The following is a 16,989-nucleotide window of genomic DNA, read 5'->3' on the forward strand; positions in this document are numbered from 1 at the left end:
CCGCCGCCTATGCAGAGGTCTGACTGCCACATAACAACCGCCAGGGAACTGCTAGCTCTGGTGGTGGTGGAGATCCTGATCTGCCATGGCAGTGCTGCCCTGCAAATTACGACCTCGTTCTCCACCAGCCTTTTCATGGCGGTGACACCATCATGAAAAGGCTGGGGGAGAACAGGTGCAGGGGGCCACAGGGGGACCCCAGCACTGCTCATGCACTTGGGACCCCCTGCCCAGCAGCGTTGCAATGTTCACTGACTGCTTTGCAGACAGTGAACAGTGTGAGGGTGCTGGTGCACCCTGCTAGGTACAGCATTGCAGCCGGTTCGATTATGAGCCAAAGACAATGCTGTTGCCTGTTTCCCACAAGGCTGTCCGATGGAAACCTAGCATAGTTGCTTGCTTACCCCGATCCTCCTGCCCCTTCCAGATTGTTGCTCGCTTGCCCTGTTCTGTCCATCTCCTTCCATGTTATTTCTTGCTTGCCCCATCCTACCCACCTCTCTCACATTGTTGCTTGCTCGCCCTGTCCCACCTGCTCTCCACCCTTGTTGTTGCTTTCTTTCCCTGTCCCGCTCACTCCTCGTTCTTGCTTTCTTCCTCCCTCCAGCCTCGTGCCTGCTTTGTTGCTTGCTTGACCTGCCGCTCCCACATTGCTGTTGCTTGTTTAGTCTCTCTCCTCCCTCCCACACTGTTGCTTGCCCCATCCCTCCACCTTTGTTGCTTGCTAAGCCCCTTCCTCCCACCTCCTGCATTCATGTTGCTTGACCCACCACTCCCATGTTGTTTTTTTTCCCCTTCCCGCTACCCCTGCTTCGCTGTTGCTTGCTCACTCCCTTTCACCTCTCTCATGCCTTGTTGTTTTCCCCCTACCCCGTCCCACCAGAAAAACATTTTTTAACGCAGCCAGCGCTGCACAGCAGCCGTGCTGCTGTAAAAATTACTAATGGCTGTCGCGTATGTAAAACCTATTGGTTTGCCCCTGCTTGTTTTTAACTTACTCCAAGGAGTCCATTGTGAAGGTCCATGCAGTGATAACTGATAGGCTATATATTCTTTAACATGAACCCAAAGCCGTTTCCTGTATGAATTGCCCTGCTGCGCCTACCGTTATTACTTATATAGAACTCACAGGCTAGTCCTGTGCTAGTCCTACGTGAAGGGTTCTGCTGCTCTTAATAAAGTATTATTAATATTCATGCTACCTGCTGTAATGTCAAGTCTTGCTGATGCTACTAAAAGATTTTATTCTGTAGGAGTCCCCTTGTAAAACCTCTAACACCAGCATAATCAATAACTTGACATCTGTTTCTGTGTGAAAGGGATTGCCTTTTGTACTGTCAGGACGCACAGTTCCTGAAATGCTTTGCGAATAGTTAGTTGAGTTTATTTTAGTTATAAGTAAAACAAACTTCCTAACATCTGGGGGGATTGAGACATTGAATACATTTTTAGATTGTTACTAAGGTATTATTTAGATTTATGTCAACCCTATGAAAGTGATAGATCAACAGAATTTAAAACATGGCTCTATGAGCCTTTCTTTTGGGAAGGATGGCAACCCCAGCCAGGGCTTGTGGCTTAAGTTATAGATCTGTGTTTCACCTCTTGGTCATATGCTCAAATATTATTTTGCTTTTCTTCCATCTGATGTCGATAAAATGAGTACCATTGTATTGAGAAACAATAACCGTTTGATTTTGCAAATACATGTTATGTAACTCTCCCTTTATTTGTGTAACCTCAACAGAGGTATTCACAAATGATACAACTTGTGCAGCAGAAAAATATATTTTGATTTTGAAGTTTTGAAATATTGACTTGTGTGCAAGTCCTAGCCACTGTCCTCACAGACAACCACCTCCTAGGCTTCACGCAGTCTAGATTGAGGCCCAACCACAGTACAGAGACCACTCTTATCGCCGCCATGGATGACAGCTGGATGATCAAGAACAGAGGTGACACTGCGCCATCATACTACTGGATCTTTCCGCTGCCTTCGACAGAGTCTACCACCCGATCCATAACCAGCACAAAGCCAACATCCAAGGTCCTGCACTTCTCTGGATTTGCTCTTTCCCGACAGGCCACACCCAGTCAGTCAGGCTGGCCCTCTTCACTTTGAAGGCTGTCAACTTCACCTGCGGAGTTCCACAAGGATCCTCACTTAGCCCTGTTATGGTCAATGCCTACAGGAGCCCACTCGCTAGCATCATCTACCTCTACCGAATCAACATAATTTCCTAAGCTGACAACACCCAGCTCATACTCTCACTCTCAATAAGCGGGCAAGCACCTGGACTAATTTCTCCACCTGCATGACTGAAGTCGCCAGATGAATGAAAACATACTTCCTCAAGCTCAACACAAACAAGACGCAAATCGTAATCTTTAGTAAAGACGCCTCACTCTGGGACTCTACCTGGTGACCTGCCAATCTCAAACCCACACCCCTACCAGCAACCCATGCAAGAAACCTCAGAATACTAGTTGACAATCAACTCAGCATGACAGGCCACGTGAATGCAGTCTCCGATTCCTGCTTCCACACACTCAAAATGCTCAATAGGATCTTTAAATGCCTCCCTACCAAAACTCATTAAACCTCAATCCAAGCTCTCATCACCAGCATGCTGGACTGCGAGAAATCACTCTACACTAGAATCAACACTCACCTGACCAGAAGACTTCGACCATAACAAAACTCATTGGGCAGGCTCACCATTAACCTCCCACCCCACACACACATCATCCTGCACTTCAAAGAGCTCCACTGGCTCTGTATCCACAAACAAGCACTCTACAAACTCCGTGCACACATACAGAAAACCTTACACCTCATTGGCCCCTTTTACCTCAAGAACAGCATAAACTTCCACACACCTACAAGACACCTTTGCTCACCCGACTCCTTCTTGCTCACACCCCTTGCATATGCAGAACCAGATATTGTAGTCGTGCCTTCTCTTACCTCACCTCTAAAGCCTGGGTCGACCTGTCCTGCACATCAGAGCCTTCTTCTCAATTCTTCCATTCCTGCAAGAAACTGAAGATCTGGCTTTTCACCTAGTCCCAATCCTAGCTCTACCCTTACAGCTCCTGCTTCAGCACCAGGATACCCTTCCAGGTGAGTTGTGTGCTATACAAATGCACGTACCATAACAGGTAAATGATGCAATCCTGAAAAATCTCAGCCTGCCAGTGCTATTAAGTTTCATTCAGTTCTACTGATATCACTTAATATTGTGTGCACAATATATATTTTTATCACTGATTCTGCAGCAGGACATACATAATATTACAGCAGTGCTGCACCCTAAAAATAATAGCAATCGCACATGCTAAACCTATTTTATTGCGTTTTAACTGCACCACACTGTATAACTATTTCCTAGTTCTTAAAGTAATCTGTTTGCCTGCTGACAATAAAATAGGGGCACCTTTTAAGACCAGACATTCTCCCTGATGCTACCTTAGCATAAATGTGCAAACATTTATGGCAAGCCATTTACCCATTCGCATGGCTCCAATCTCTTTGCTTGTTATCCAGTTATAAGTGCACCTTGAAGGAAGCGCATTGTAATGCCCTTTTCACTTAAGGATTGTAAAACACGCACAGGGCAAAAAATTGTGTGGAGACAATAAAGAATCATGTCTCCGCAGTAACAAGCACTAAATGTACTTGAGCTTTTGCTTACCAACAAATTTAAAGCTTTCGTTTTGATGGTACCTAATATGGCCTACTTTAGTTACAAATGCGTTCTGTTTTCTATGCGCATGGAAGAAAATGATTCAGGAGAGTGATTTGAGTAAGCAGGGGAAGAATGTTCATAATATGCCTAACACAGGCACATGATTCTCAATACACTAGATTGATTTTTATTGTTCGACATATAGCTGGATGAGTGCAAAAAAATAATGACATATAGTAGCAGAAGCACGGGAACCAATATTATTTATGTGTACAATAATAAGTGTGCTAAATATGCAATTCCGTTATACCATGAGCAGGACAGTGTACCGAACACTTCAAGCATGAGAGGAGTCTGTCCTTTGTGAAGGCCCTGCTGCTATTACTAACAGGACATATAACGTGTTGCTTACACCCAGAAGCCTGTCCTTTGTGAAGGGCCACACTGCTGTCAAGACATATAACTTGATTTACACTCAGTAGCCATAATTAAATATATAGACCCCAATAGACCATTCTTTGTAATGGGTTCTGATCCAGAAAATACATTTTTTTAAACTTTATTGCTATGTGCTATAGGGTAGAAATACATGTCTCCTATTCCTACAGACGTAGAGTCAGATGGGTAGTTCGATAGGGAGGTGGGTGTGAGACCCAAAGAGCAGTTAGTCGGGTAAAAACAAGATGTACACAGCGTAGGTTGCAAACATGCACGTTTACAGATTGGTTCCGTATTGCTCAATAGCAGAGGTGGTGTGAAGATGGGAATAGCCATTAAGTCATTCAACCAGTGTCTGTGTGTTTGTGTGTATAATCCATATGTAGTTTGTGTGGCACAATTACCACCCACTACTATTTAATCATCTAAGGCAGGAGGCAACAGATACATGTGACTTTGGGTAATGTAAATTGAATCGCAGATAGTTTGACAATTAGGGATGTGCTGAAATACCATCCACAAGCCTTCTGTTAATTTGATGATTAGTCAAATACATTTATAACATTATCATTAACATGAAATTGTTTAAGATATAGAAAAATGGGGAAAGGGTTCTGGGTCTATTATTGAATGAAAAGTAGATGATATTCTCTTCACTACAAGGGCCTCCCTGTAGCCAAGTTTTACAGTGTATGTCATTACCCAAACATACTTTATGAAGTGTGAAATCGGAGCACCTGGCTGTTTCATCCTCCCTGAGCAATCTGTTACAAACAGAGGACAGGCCTGACCTAGAAACTTCCTCACCTTGAAAAACCGAAACTGCATGGCAGTGCTCAGGCAAACTAACCTGCCAAAGGGCTCATGGAATTTCTAAATGCAGCCCAGTCTCTCCTGACCCACCTCAGTGTCTGGGTCTCCTCTCTTCACTCCAGCTACAGGAATGCAGGCAACGCATCTACTCTGTCACGCAAAGATATCCTCACCCCCATTCTATACCATGTTAAAACAGGAGCATTGAAATGCATTCCACTTGTTTTTGGTAGTTAATACTGTGAGACAAATTTTAAAGGTAAACATCATAAGACAGCCACTTTGGCATGCACAGAACCTTCTTTTCGATGTTTGTTTTATTTACCCAAATATTGTCTAGGTGTTGCTTTGATCGTGGGATTACTGCTGCATTAAAGAGCAGACCGAAGCTCTTTATATATTCCCCTATATATGCACCAAGCAATTACATTACACTTCCACCCCCTTAGCTGATCAGCTGTCCATGCTGAAGCTGTTGTCTTTCAGTAGCTTAACAGTAGACAGTTTGCCTGATTCTAGGGCCTTTCAAAAGTATTTTATATAGCAATGTCTCACTTACAAATATTGATATTTCTTTCTACAGTTTTGCATCCTTAGAGAGCATGTATCTCAGAAATCTAGTTTAAGTTCCTACAACCCTGCATGAAAATTTAGACCATGGCCTAAAACATCTGTCACCTGTTTTTTCTTTGAACTGCCCTCCTTACCTTCCATCTTCGGCATACCTCCTCTCTGAGTACAACCTATTCTAAGTTGTGTGTCTGATAGCTTTAATCTATATTTTTGTGTTTTTGCAAATTGCCCACCCCTCACCTCAAAGATCAAAATCTGTCCTTCTTTAAAAGCCATACTGTGACTCCCTAGCAATACCTAATTTCATCCCACCTACATGCATTGAATGTTTTCCGCAACAGCACAAGTCTAATCCCAACAACCAACAATAACCCCAGAGTTAACTGCTAACCTTTGGGTTCCGGGGCAGCATGCTGCTAGGCGTAAAGTGCTTCAAAGCCTCGTCTGGCGTAGTAAGGGCATTTATAAATGCAAGTGCAATTACAATTAAGTTCCACTTTACTCACATGAAGAGAACATTCCTATATCCTCCCCTTAAAATATGTCAAATTTAAACCCTGCTTTTCTCCCACAGTAATCAATATTATATTTATACCCTTCCATTATTCAAATAACTAATTATATATCTTCGAATAACAGTTAACAAAGACCAAATTATACCAACTCAAAGTATGTTCCATAATACCATCTGAACCTCTCGTGTCTCACTGTTATTTTCCTGTGCTGTGCTGCTGTCATTCCCTCTATAAGTATCATAAAAATCAAAATGCTACCTGCCACCCAAATGCATAGCAAACTAATACTTAATCTCGAATTGCTTTCAGACCACTTGAATTGGTCATCTTTAGTTTTGTTATATTTTACTCAAAATGTAATTAAACAAAAAAGGCATAACAATAACATAAGCTGCAAGTCTATATTATATTCTTTAACAATCAGAAAATTAATCTGCACTCCACCAAGTGATAACCAAAGCTACTGGCTTTGCCAATGCTTTTCAAATATATCCATAACTTCTTTCTAGAAACCTTCACAAATTACCAAGGTAAAATAATTTGTAGTTTAGTGTATTGATTTTTTTTCTTCTGCACAATAATGGTTATGATCCACCCAGTTTCTAAGTTCTTGTCAAGGTTACGTTAAGGTTATAATTCTATGTTCTAATTGGGTGTATTACATTTAAATACTATCTTGCATAAAATATACACACAAAGTAAGGGTATTATATGAATGTAACTGTGAACCAGTGCTCTAGGCTCATATGAAATGTTTAGTGTGCTCTTTTTCCACAGCGTATTACTCTTTTTATTCTACATTGGAATGAGGGAAGACTGCATCAATTTTGCTGAGTTCCAAGATGGGACTACCAGATTACCACACCACCGAAAAGTTGAGCCATTGGAACACCATTCATTTTCTCCTTTGATCACTTTTTTCTCTTCTTCACATGGATGTGTGAATTGCCACCAGTTAAATTTCTGTAACAATGTATCTGTAACAATGAGAACCATACAGCTTAAATGACCACTATGAACTGTCAACTTGTCTCTTCTCCTTAACCTTGGTGATGCCAGCTGTCCTCTGTGTCTCTACAGATGCTTTTGTACTCAAATGGGGTTTATTACATGTTTTATTTCTTAGCAACACTTTTCATGATCATATACAAAAGTAAGTAATTTTGATTTACCTTCAATCCAAGTACCTTAGAATGTGTTTATAAACATCTTGCTGTTTTGTTCAAATGTCTTCTGATTAGTAAATGTCCCAGCCTCTCTCTCTTTCACAGAGCAGGTATTCCTAAAGGTTTTCTTATGTACCTGGGGCCTTGGCCCAAAAAGGGCACTTTCCCATCAGCAGGAGTGCTCAGTGAAGCCTTTGAGTGGTAACCATGGAGCTACGAGAGAATGAAACTTATATAATAGTAATCACCTGCAGACCATTGTAGTCTGGCATGGAGTACTGACCTTCAAATATGCCCTTCAGTCATTATTAGTGACAGTCAATAATCTTTTTAAAGTGGGATTTCTGCTTCTGTTATTATCAAGTAAGCCATTGAATTGGTATATGCTGAAAGAGTCATGGACGTTCTGACTAATCTTGTTGAAATGTAAGCATGGGCTGCATACTAGGAAATGTTTGAAGCCATCTTGTTAGCAAAACAGGGCCCTCTAGCAAAAAGATTAGCAGGAACCCTGCGTGAAGAGCCAATTTTTCAATGAAGTCGTGGGTGTGGACATTGATATTTCTCAAAATGACTTTTTTTGACTTTCCAGGCGAGACATTCACTTATCCAAGTGACAACCTGGCCCTTGACCTTGCATTGCTCTTCATTATGGCAGTTCTGGAGGCTGTACGAATATACCTGTGTAAGTACACACCCTTTGACTGAAATTCATTTTGTCATGTCTTTCTTTGATAGTATAGGATCACTGCTGCAAACTATTTGGTGGCACCCATGTACTATATATTCAAGAGTATTTTGCTACAAAATACTTCCAAGTCACAAGAAGGAGAAAGACTCTCCTTGCCCCTAGTATATCCTCTGAAAGTGTAAAGAGCGAAGCTTGGAGCCCTCAGTAGATGCATTCGCGTTTGAGAAATGTTCTTAAATTTAGTGGAACCTTTCACCAGTATAGTTTTGTCAAACAGAAACTCTCCCTGACATTTTACATCAAGTCAGATCAGAACGTCTAATGCTTGGGTATGTTGCCAGTAGTGTTAAGGTTATTTTCTGAACAATTTCAGTTTTATTTATGTTCTATATTAACTGTTCCAGAACATTTGATTCTTATCTTCTTCATCTTAAAACATGAATGAGCCACTCCCTCATAGAACATTCCTTCCTCGATGTCTGAATATTCAGCCCTCTAAGACCCCATCTTAAATAGTTATGCTAAATTCATTAAAACTGTAATTACTCAGAAGTAACCTTCACAAGTTTGTCATGGTTCAGATGTGATGGACTGCGAGTCCTTTACTATTGAGTACTGCTTCTGTGTATGCCAGGGGTACACCTATATTTGTCCCAAGCTGAACATTCATTGGCAAAGCGAATTGGTTTCTTCTCTAAAAGGCAGATTTATTTGTGTTATCATCATTTTTGGCATCAGCATTAACTAATGCCAAAATGTCTGCCAGTGCTTCAGAATCCTAACCCAATGGACCTGCACAGAGACACCTGGTCGGCCATCTTGAAATTAATTTTCTGTTAATAAAAAAAGCCTTTCCAAGATGCGGCCAAAACCTATGTATACATCACACTTGAGTCATAACATATGTGTGTGCATTAAGCCATTTGAAGATTGCTTCTGATGCGTATGCATGTGTGCACTTGCATTGTGACTCACCAGCAACCATTTTGACTGTTTTGTAAATTTACTGTTCCACCTTGGCCATTTTACCATGATAAATTAAAAAGAAAGAGAGCTGCAGGACTAAATGAGGAAGCTAGCAGCCCTGTAGCGCTTTCCGGCTCATTCCACTTGCTTCTTTAATGTCAAACCTCCCCTCACTATCGGCCTTTGTCATTTGTTTTTAATCCCAAAAACAAAACATGGGAAACTATCCTTGGGTGCACAGGGGAAGAGACATTGTGCATTATTCTCCCTCCCAGCCTTGCATTTTTCAGACATTCGTAGTATTGGTAAATAACAACTACTGTTCTGTTTTTCTGCTTCTATTTGGTACCATCTCGAATTGATAAGCAGAGTTTGATATGGTGTTAAGAGTTTCTGCCTACTTCTGGGTACACCACAAGGTCCCAACCCTTATAGGCCTGTCCCATTTTCTTAGACTGTGCCTTACAGTACAAAGTCCCTAAAGTAGAACGAATTGAGGCAGTCTTGGTGTCTGCTTTGGATGTTCAATGTTCAGTGCACAAAGATACCTACAATTAACTTTGAAAGTAGAGTTAGTATGCAATAGTTGCTTTGGTGCTTCATTTTGACAGAAATTGTTCATGTTGTTGTTGTTTGCTAACTGTAATCTCCAATGATGGGGCACACACACAGCAAATGTCAAGAGGTCATAAAGATGGTTTATCTTGTTGCAAACAATCAACCCACATAAGCGAATTTGCTAGCAATTTGTTTGAGGGGGAGGATATGCATTATTGAAGGTAGACAATGGCATTTGTTAGAACCGCTGAAAAAGTATTAAAAAATAACAGGAAGCATTGGAGAAGCCTAGGGTGCTGGGGAGCAATCCAACATTGCCAACAACCTGGAGCAACGAGGAGCGAAGAATGTGCTGGATTAAAAAAAAAAAATGGCAGTGGGCAGGAGAATTAATGGGTTACTTGAGAGGGAAGCAACAAGGTGATTATGTGGGAGAGAGGAAGCTGCACAATGGAAAGAACAAAAAAACACATGCATAAAAGAAAAAACATTTTTCCCATGTGAGTTGTGGAAGAATTCAGTTGCTCCAGTGCATGGACAAATAGAAGAACAAAAAGGAAAATCATTAAATAAGAATCAAGCAAATGAGATTGAAAAGAAAGCCAACCGTTAATCATTTTAGTATTGTATCAAGAGGTCTTCAACAACAGACATTTAAAACTATCTGTAGGATAATACCTTAAAAATACGTGCTCAAATATCGCCCAACATGAACAACTGCTCTTAACATACAATCTGCTTTTCCTCCTCATTCAGTAAGATATTCAGGCCCTCATTACGAGTCTGGTGGTCCTATGACCGCAAGACTCACAGTGGCGGTCGGACGGCCGCCAATGAAGCAGTCCGGCCTCCACATTACAACCGTGGCACTACCACATTTGTGCCGGACGATGGCCTGGCAGTGCAAGAAGTCTGAATACGCCAGGGCAGCGCTGCCCTGGGAATTACGACCTCGTGTCTGCCAGCCTTTTCACGGTGGTTGCACGCCTTGCAAAGGCTGCTAGGGGTCCCCAGTGGGGCCCCTGCACTCCCCATGCAGTTGGCATGTGGAGTGCAGGGGGCCTCATGGGCTTTTCACTGCCTAAATTACAGGCAGTGAAAAGGGCGGCAGGTGTTGTCGCACCCGTCTCACTGCAACATTGCCGCCGGCTCTATTATGAGCCGGCGTCAATGTTGTGGGTAGTTTCCTGCTGGGCTAGCGGGAGGAAATGCTGTTTCTGCCACTGGCCCAGCGGGAAACTCATAATAGGGTCAGCAGGCAGAATACCGAACTGGCGGTCTTCTGGACCTGTGAGTTTGGCAGGCAGAAAACTCTTAATGAGGCCCTCAGTTTTTAGAAGTGTCTAAACAACATACATTTTTGTACCGTGTCTTAATGGATACTTACTACTTTTGCTTTACACGTTCTCTTGCATGATGATTTAAGAGATGGCCTGAATACACAAAATCTTCCCCTCCTTTACACTGAACACCTTGTTTCCTCACATGGAGAACATTTGAATATATGCGGTTCTGCAGCTGCTGCACCACATAATTTTGGATTCCACATAATTATGGATTTATGGCACTTGCCAAATACGCTGAATAATTTGCAGATTTAAAAAACTGTTTCTAGTGGATCAAACGTTATTAAAACAGTGCTACCTGGTTGCCTTAAACTCAGACCATTTGCAAAGTATATCTAGTTACGTTTGTGTTGCTGATTGATGTAATCAGGTGATTAACTGGTAGCAATACACAAAAAATTTAAATTATTTCTGCCAGAAGCATGGCTGGTGCATCCACGAGGTAAGGCAGTACGTAACCTTAAGGCTCCACCTAGTCATGGCACTAAATTACCGAACAGCATGTTAATTTATTTATTTATTTTGCTGTAGGGAGGAGGTGGTGTTTTCTTGGAGACAAAACACTAATTGCCTGGACCATTGGAAAAATCTCGTCCAAGACGTTATCCATTGATAATATAGCTCAATGTACTTTAGGGCCACTGCAGAGATCTCTGAGCAACTTGCAGATTGCAGGTTCATACCTGGCAGGGCTGATTAGGAGTTCCATCTTCCAGTGGTCAATAAAATGGATGTTGATAATTAATCATTGTTACTTCTTCAAAACCACCCGACACATCAATCTAGTACATAAATTGCCTTACCAGCTGCAGGCTGACAAAATGTAAAAATTAAACAAGCTTCTTGAAAAAAAAAATATTTATTATACCGTTATTTATTGCAGGCATCAGCTAAAGCTGTTTTCTTCACCAAGACCTAAAAAAAAAAAAAAAATCAATAGCTTTTAGTGACTGTCGACCCAGTTTTGGTGCAGGATGACAACATGTGGGCTTAAGGAGTGGAAGTAATTTTTTTGATCAATGCACATGTTCAAAATTTCTTCTAATAATTACAGATGTTTAAACTGTAACTATATTATTTTGCAGTGCGTTTTGCTTTGTTTTATTTGGCTGCTTATAATGTTAATAATGTAAGTGCAAAGCTTAGTTCACTAATTACAGAAGTTTACTATACCCTGCTTCACATTTGTCACACAAACCCAATATAAATATGAATAGAACCTGTCTGGATGCCCAAGTATAAATATGAAGAAACACAGACAACAAGATAATTGAAACATGAACAGCAAAACTTGTTAAAACCTGGTCTAGTAGGTGAAAATGAATATTTTAACTAGTTTTGAAATGTACCATGATACAAACATGTCTATGTGCCTCCTGTAAAGAAGAAAGCAAATGTTTTCAATCCTGCATATCAACAAGCTGGCTATGTCATTAAGATGCACCCGCAGAGCAAACTAAAACCACTCTTGATAGTTTGCCCAAAATAATGATAAGGGGAAATGTCTGCCAAAGTGATAGCAGCAAAGCTGATTCAACGTGTCAGCTTAAAAAGAAACACAGACTTTCCAAGGCAGTCTGTTTGAAAGCAAAGATTGTGTGTCTAAAATAATGATAAAACACTGCTTTGGTGACTTGATAAATTCAAATGTATATGTATGAACTGAAAGCACTGATTCTGTGCCTAAAATATTGATAATGAAGAATACAAAAAAAGTGATGGATTAAATGCTCAAATTAATCTCAGCCACTGTTAATTACTTGGAGCCACATGCCAGTGCATCGCTTTTTTGCACGCCATGCCATCTCAGATTAGATAAAGCCATATGCAAATCAGCCTTGGTCCTGCTCCAGTAGGAATAATCCAGCCCAAACTTCCAAGGCAGGTCCTCTCCGAGCTGGAACACAAGCAACCCAAGACTGGTTTTAACTTATTTTGGCGTCTTCAAATGGGTGCATCTTGGTTCCGGTGGCAAAATGAAATTGAGACCCATAACTTTCTCACTTAAAATATCACAGTTAAGAAGACAAAAAAGTGATTGATGAAACGCTTGAATTAATCTCAGCCACTCATAATTATTTGGAACATATTCTAATCCATCGTTTTTTGTGTCCACTATGCCACCTCAGATTAGACCCAGCCATAGGCAGAACAGCCTTGGGCCTGCCCCAGTAGGAACAGTCCTTCCAAAACTGCCAAGTCAGGACCTGTCTGCCCAAAAGACCAGCAACCCAAGACTTGTTTTAGCCTTTTTGGACCTTTTCAGCCAGGTGTAGCTTGGTTTTAGTCACACAATGAGCACAGGACCTACATTTTGGCATTGCCATCACAATGAAGATGATAAAAAAGTGATTACTGAATGCCTGAATTATTCTTCACCACTTGTATTTACTCGGGCCACATACCTGTTTTTTTTTTTTTTCATTGCTTTGCCACCTCAGATGAAACCCATCCCAAGAAAATCAGCATTTGTCCTGCTCCAAGAGGAACAGGTCATCCCAAACTGCCCATCTATGTCCTCTCCAAATTGTGGCACAATCATCCCAAGACAGTTTCAGGCTTTGTGGGCCTTGTCCATCAGATACAGCTTGGTTCTAGTGGCACAATAAACATAGGACCTACGTCTGGCTATACCCTTCGCACTTAGGCTGTCACAATGAAGAATGCAAACAAAGTGGTGGATGGAATGCTTGAATTAATCTCAGCTACTGGTAGCTACTTCAGGCTTCATCTTCCTTTTTTTGTTGCCTATAAAGCCGCCTCAAATTAAACCAAGCCATATGTTAATCAACCTTTAAAAAGGTAAAAATGTGAGTGCAAAGCTTGGTTAACTAAGTATGGAAATCTACAATACCTAGCTTACGATAGTCACAGAGTCCCAATATAAACATGAATAGGTCCTGAACAAACAGCAAGATAACCAAAACATGAACATCAAAATATGTTAAAACCTGCTCTGCCCAGTAGATGAAAATGAACATTTCAACTACAGTTTTGTAATGTACGATGAAGCTTGGGGAACCCCCTAAATTTTACGCCCCAAAACTTTACCTCAACAAAACGCCCATGGGTTGATGAATTTAAGACTGTGTAAAACCTCATGAGGCAGTGTGTCCTCAGAGTATGGCAGTTCATACTATATTGAAAATGCAGTTAAGTAAGTAAGGGCCCAGTCAATAATTGAGTTCTAGATCAGCTGAGTAAATGTAAGAGTTTATTCGAAAATTCAAAAGGATTGTGATACAAAGTCAGTATGAAGTTTTTGCTATGAAGTCTGTCAGCAAAATGTGGCATACCGAAGAGTGCAAAATCTAAATAATAGTTCTAAATCCTAAAGGAGCAGCAAAATCAATAGAGACACTGACATCATCCCTGGTAGAATCGAAAAGTCTTCTGGTTCATTCCCAAACTCCAGGGTTTATATATCATTTTTTCTCTTAGAACACAATAAAAGTGCAGATTCATTATGGGGTGAGCAAATGTACCATTTTATTATCAAATCAGAATACAGTTTTATTGAAGAACATATTGCCGTAGCACCCAAGCACTATCACACTACATGAATATTGATTCTGCCCGCTCTATGTAATGTCATCAGGAGATGGTAGGACAAACTAATTACATGAACAACAGCAAACTATTCTGAATGAATTGGACGGGTACGTTGAGCTAGCAGAAGGTCCCTGAATAAAGATACAGTATTATTGCCATGCTAGAAAGATTTCATTGAGAAAAGCAAAAACAATGTCAGTGCAACTAAACCATCATGACTCTGCTTGACTGTGTGCTGTTTAAATAATGAACTGTGAAATGTGCAGGGGGAAGCATCCATTTGGAAAAAGATGGCAGTTGTGCCTAAATTGAGGCCTAGCTAACATGAGTCAGGAAAACATATATATGTTATGGGAAATTGTTCCCCTTATATGTAGACATGATGGTTACGCAAAAACGATTATATCTACTGCATGACAGGTTTAATATATTACACAATTTATTGATAGAAATCATGGAAATCATTCCTTTGTTGGTATATGTCAGCATTAAGAAGTATAATAGTCACAAGCAAGTTATATTCAGTAACACAAGTCAATGAAACATCAGTCGTCCTGATACCTGGTAGCAAAATACCTGAACTTCACAAGAGAATTCATATAATATTGAGATCCACTAAACATTCCTCCCAATATATGTTTCGTGGTTGTGAGCTGCTTCTTCAGGGCTAAGAGGTAAACTTCCCTATTCCATCAGTCTTATGAGCTTCCAGTGGTTCACTTCTCTATTATGTATACCAAATGATCTAATTAGTGATTCAGCAACTGTATTTCATGCGCCATCTTATAATGCGTCTTGGGAGCAAGTCAAATCCACATATATCTCAGCTCATATTTCAAGTAACACTTAAAAGTCCACAGATTATACGAAGTTCCCCAGCACATACCTTTTTATATCGCGTGTTCAAATGTACCTCCTATTTGAGGAATCAACCACTACAAAACCAATCCATTTCCATTCTAATGGGTATTTGGACAGACAGTTGTTTTTTTTTGTTTAACGTCAATGTACATATTTTGGTATTTGAAATTGGAAGTCAGTAGGGTAACTGACATGGGTGGGAGCATGGAAATGGTTATTGCTCATTAGTTAACTATATTTAATATGTATATGGATGCATTGATTTGATTTTGATTTGAATGGTGTTTCAAAGGCATTAGCACAATACCAGTGTATATATGTAAACTCAAGAGTAAAACTATATTTTGCACATTGGAATGATGCACACAAATATAAATGTACAGAATTATTTAACAACAGCATTAAAGAAGAAAGCACATTTTATCAGCCATGCATAGCAACATATTGGCTATGCATTTAAGACACACCTATAGAGCAAACTGAAAACTGTGTGATGGTTTGCCTAAAAGAATGCCAAGGAGAAAAGCCCGCCAAAGTGATTACACTGGTCAGCGTAAACGGAAACATGATCTTCCCAAGGCAGTCAGTTTGAAAGCAATAATTGCGCGCCTAAAATATTGATAAAGCACTGGTTTGCGGACCTAATAAATTCAAACCATTCTTTATGTATGAACTCGGAGCGGATAACATCAGGCACGCTGAGACTAGCTTTCCGCAGCACCTGAGACATGACACAGTCAATCAGATGAATGTGTGTGTTTAACGAGATCAAATGTGGCCTGGCCTATTACGTGGCCGCGACACCTAAAGGAAACCTTTTCTTATTACACTGTATCTCATAAATAAACATGCCGCCATCAAACGACACCTAATTGTCTAAATGGAAAGGGAGTTGTTGTATGCTGTATTTTTACTGTCATTATCTTATATACGTTGTGGTCTCTGTTTTTCCCTCCCTTATCTGCCTTTCCCTTCCATACTCCCTTTCGAAAAATGTGTGGGCTTCACCGCGCGCTTTTGTAATAGTAGAATGCGGACAGCGTCACGACTGTTCCAACAACAGCTGTTGGCGCAGCTGTGAGGAGATTAAACACGCCTGAAACGTATTGTCCCGTCACTATAAGCTTGTTTGGTGACTAGTACGCAATCGATTCCTGACTTTCTGTTCCCTCGTGGGCCACGTGCACTGTGGCACCTGGGTCGTCGGTGGACCCTAACGCTGAATCGCACTGTACCTGTGAGAAAAGGTGATTTGGAGCACAGCGGTGTCTGCCTTTGCCTCCAGGCACCCGCGAACGACTGCTCGGTGCGTGAGGGGAGAGTTTGGTGGGCTTTGCTTTTCGCTGACGCAGCACTTCGTGTCCTTGCCCAACTGTCCTTCTTTTGAACTATGTTCTTCCCCGGTTGGCCCCTTTGAGTTCACTTTACACCTTCGTGACTGAATTGCACGTGGTCAACAAGTACTCTCTCTCATCGGGCAACACTTCTACCGGAGTTATTTAATCAACACTCCGATTTCGTCTTTCGATACATTGTTTTCCGTCCTTTATTCATGACCTTGTCATTGTGAACTTTGCCAGTGCTGTTTGAACAGACACCTCCATCATCATTTCTGTCATGTAGTGAAAATTCCTTACCCAGTTACTGCACCCTGCCTGAAGTCAGTGTGGCTGGTATGATGAATGCTATACGACGCCCAGCACATATCTCGATCTTCCAGGAGTGCCAACAGAAAGTTGGATCCAGTGGATCAAATGTTTCAAAATACATATTGAAGCTGTAGATGACACTTATTTTAGCCCAGCAAAACAATCTAGTATT

General features: G+C 40.9%; 1 protein-coding gene across 3 annotated transcripts in view; it reads left to right on the forward strand.

The window, feature by feature from the left end:
- Positions 1–16,989, forward strand: part of TMEM80 (transmembrane protein 80) — a 112,324-nt gene that overhangs the window by 58,948 nt on the left and 36,387 nt on the right. For 2 of the 3 annotated variants that reach the window (XM_069223094.1, XM_069223093.1), the window contains exons 3-4: positions 7,088–7,181; positions 7,787–7,879. In XM_069223094.1, the coding sequence (XP_069079195.1) occupies positions 7,088–7,181; positions 7,787–7,879 (187 nt within the window). The remainder of the gene's footprint in view (positions 1–7,087; positions 7,182–7,786; positions 7,880–16,989) is intronic. The other variant, XM_069223095.1, reaches the window with a different exon arrangement.

This window comes from Pleurodeles waltl, chromosome 3_1, assembly GCF_031143425.1.
Source record: "Pleurodeles waltl isolate 20211129_DDA chromosome 3_1, aPleWal1.hap1.20221129, whole genome shotgun sequence".
Lineage (NCBI taxonomy): Eukaryota > Metazoa > Chordata > Amphibia > Caudata > Salamandridae > Pleurodeles > Pleurodeles waltl.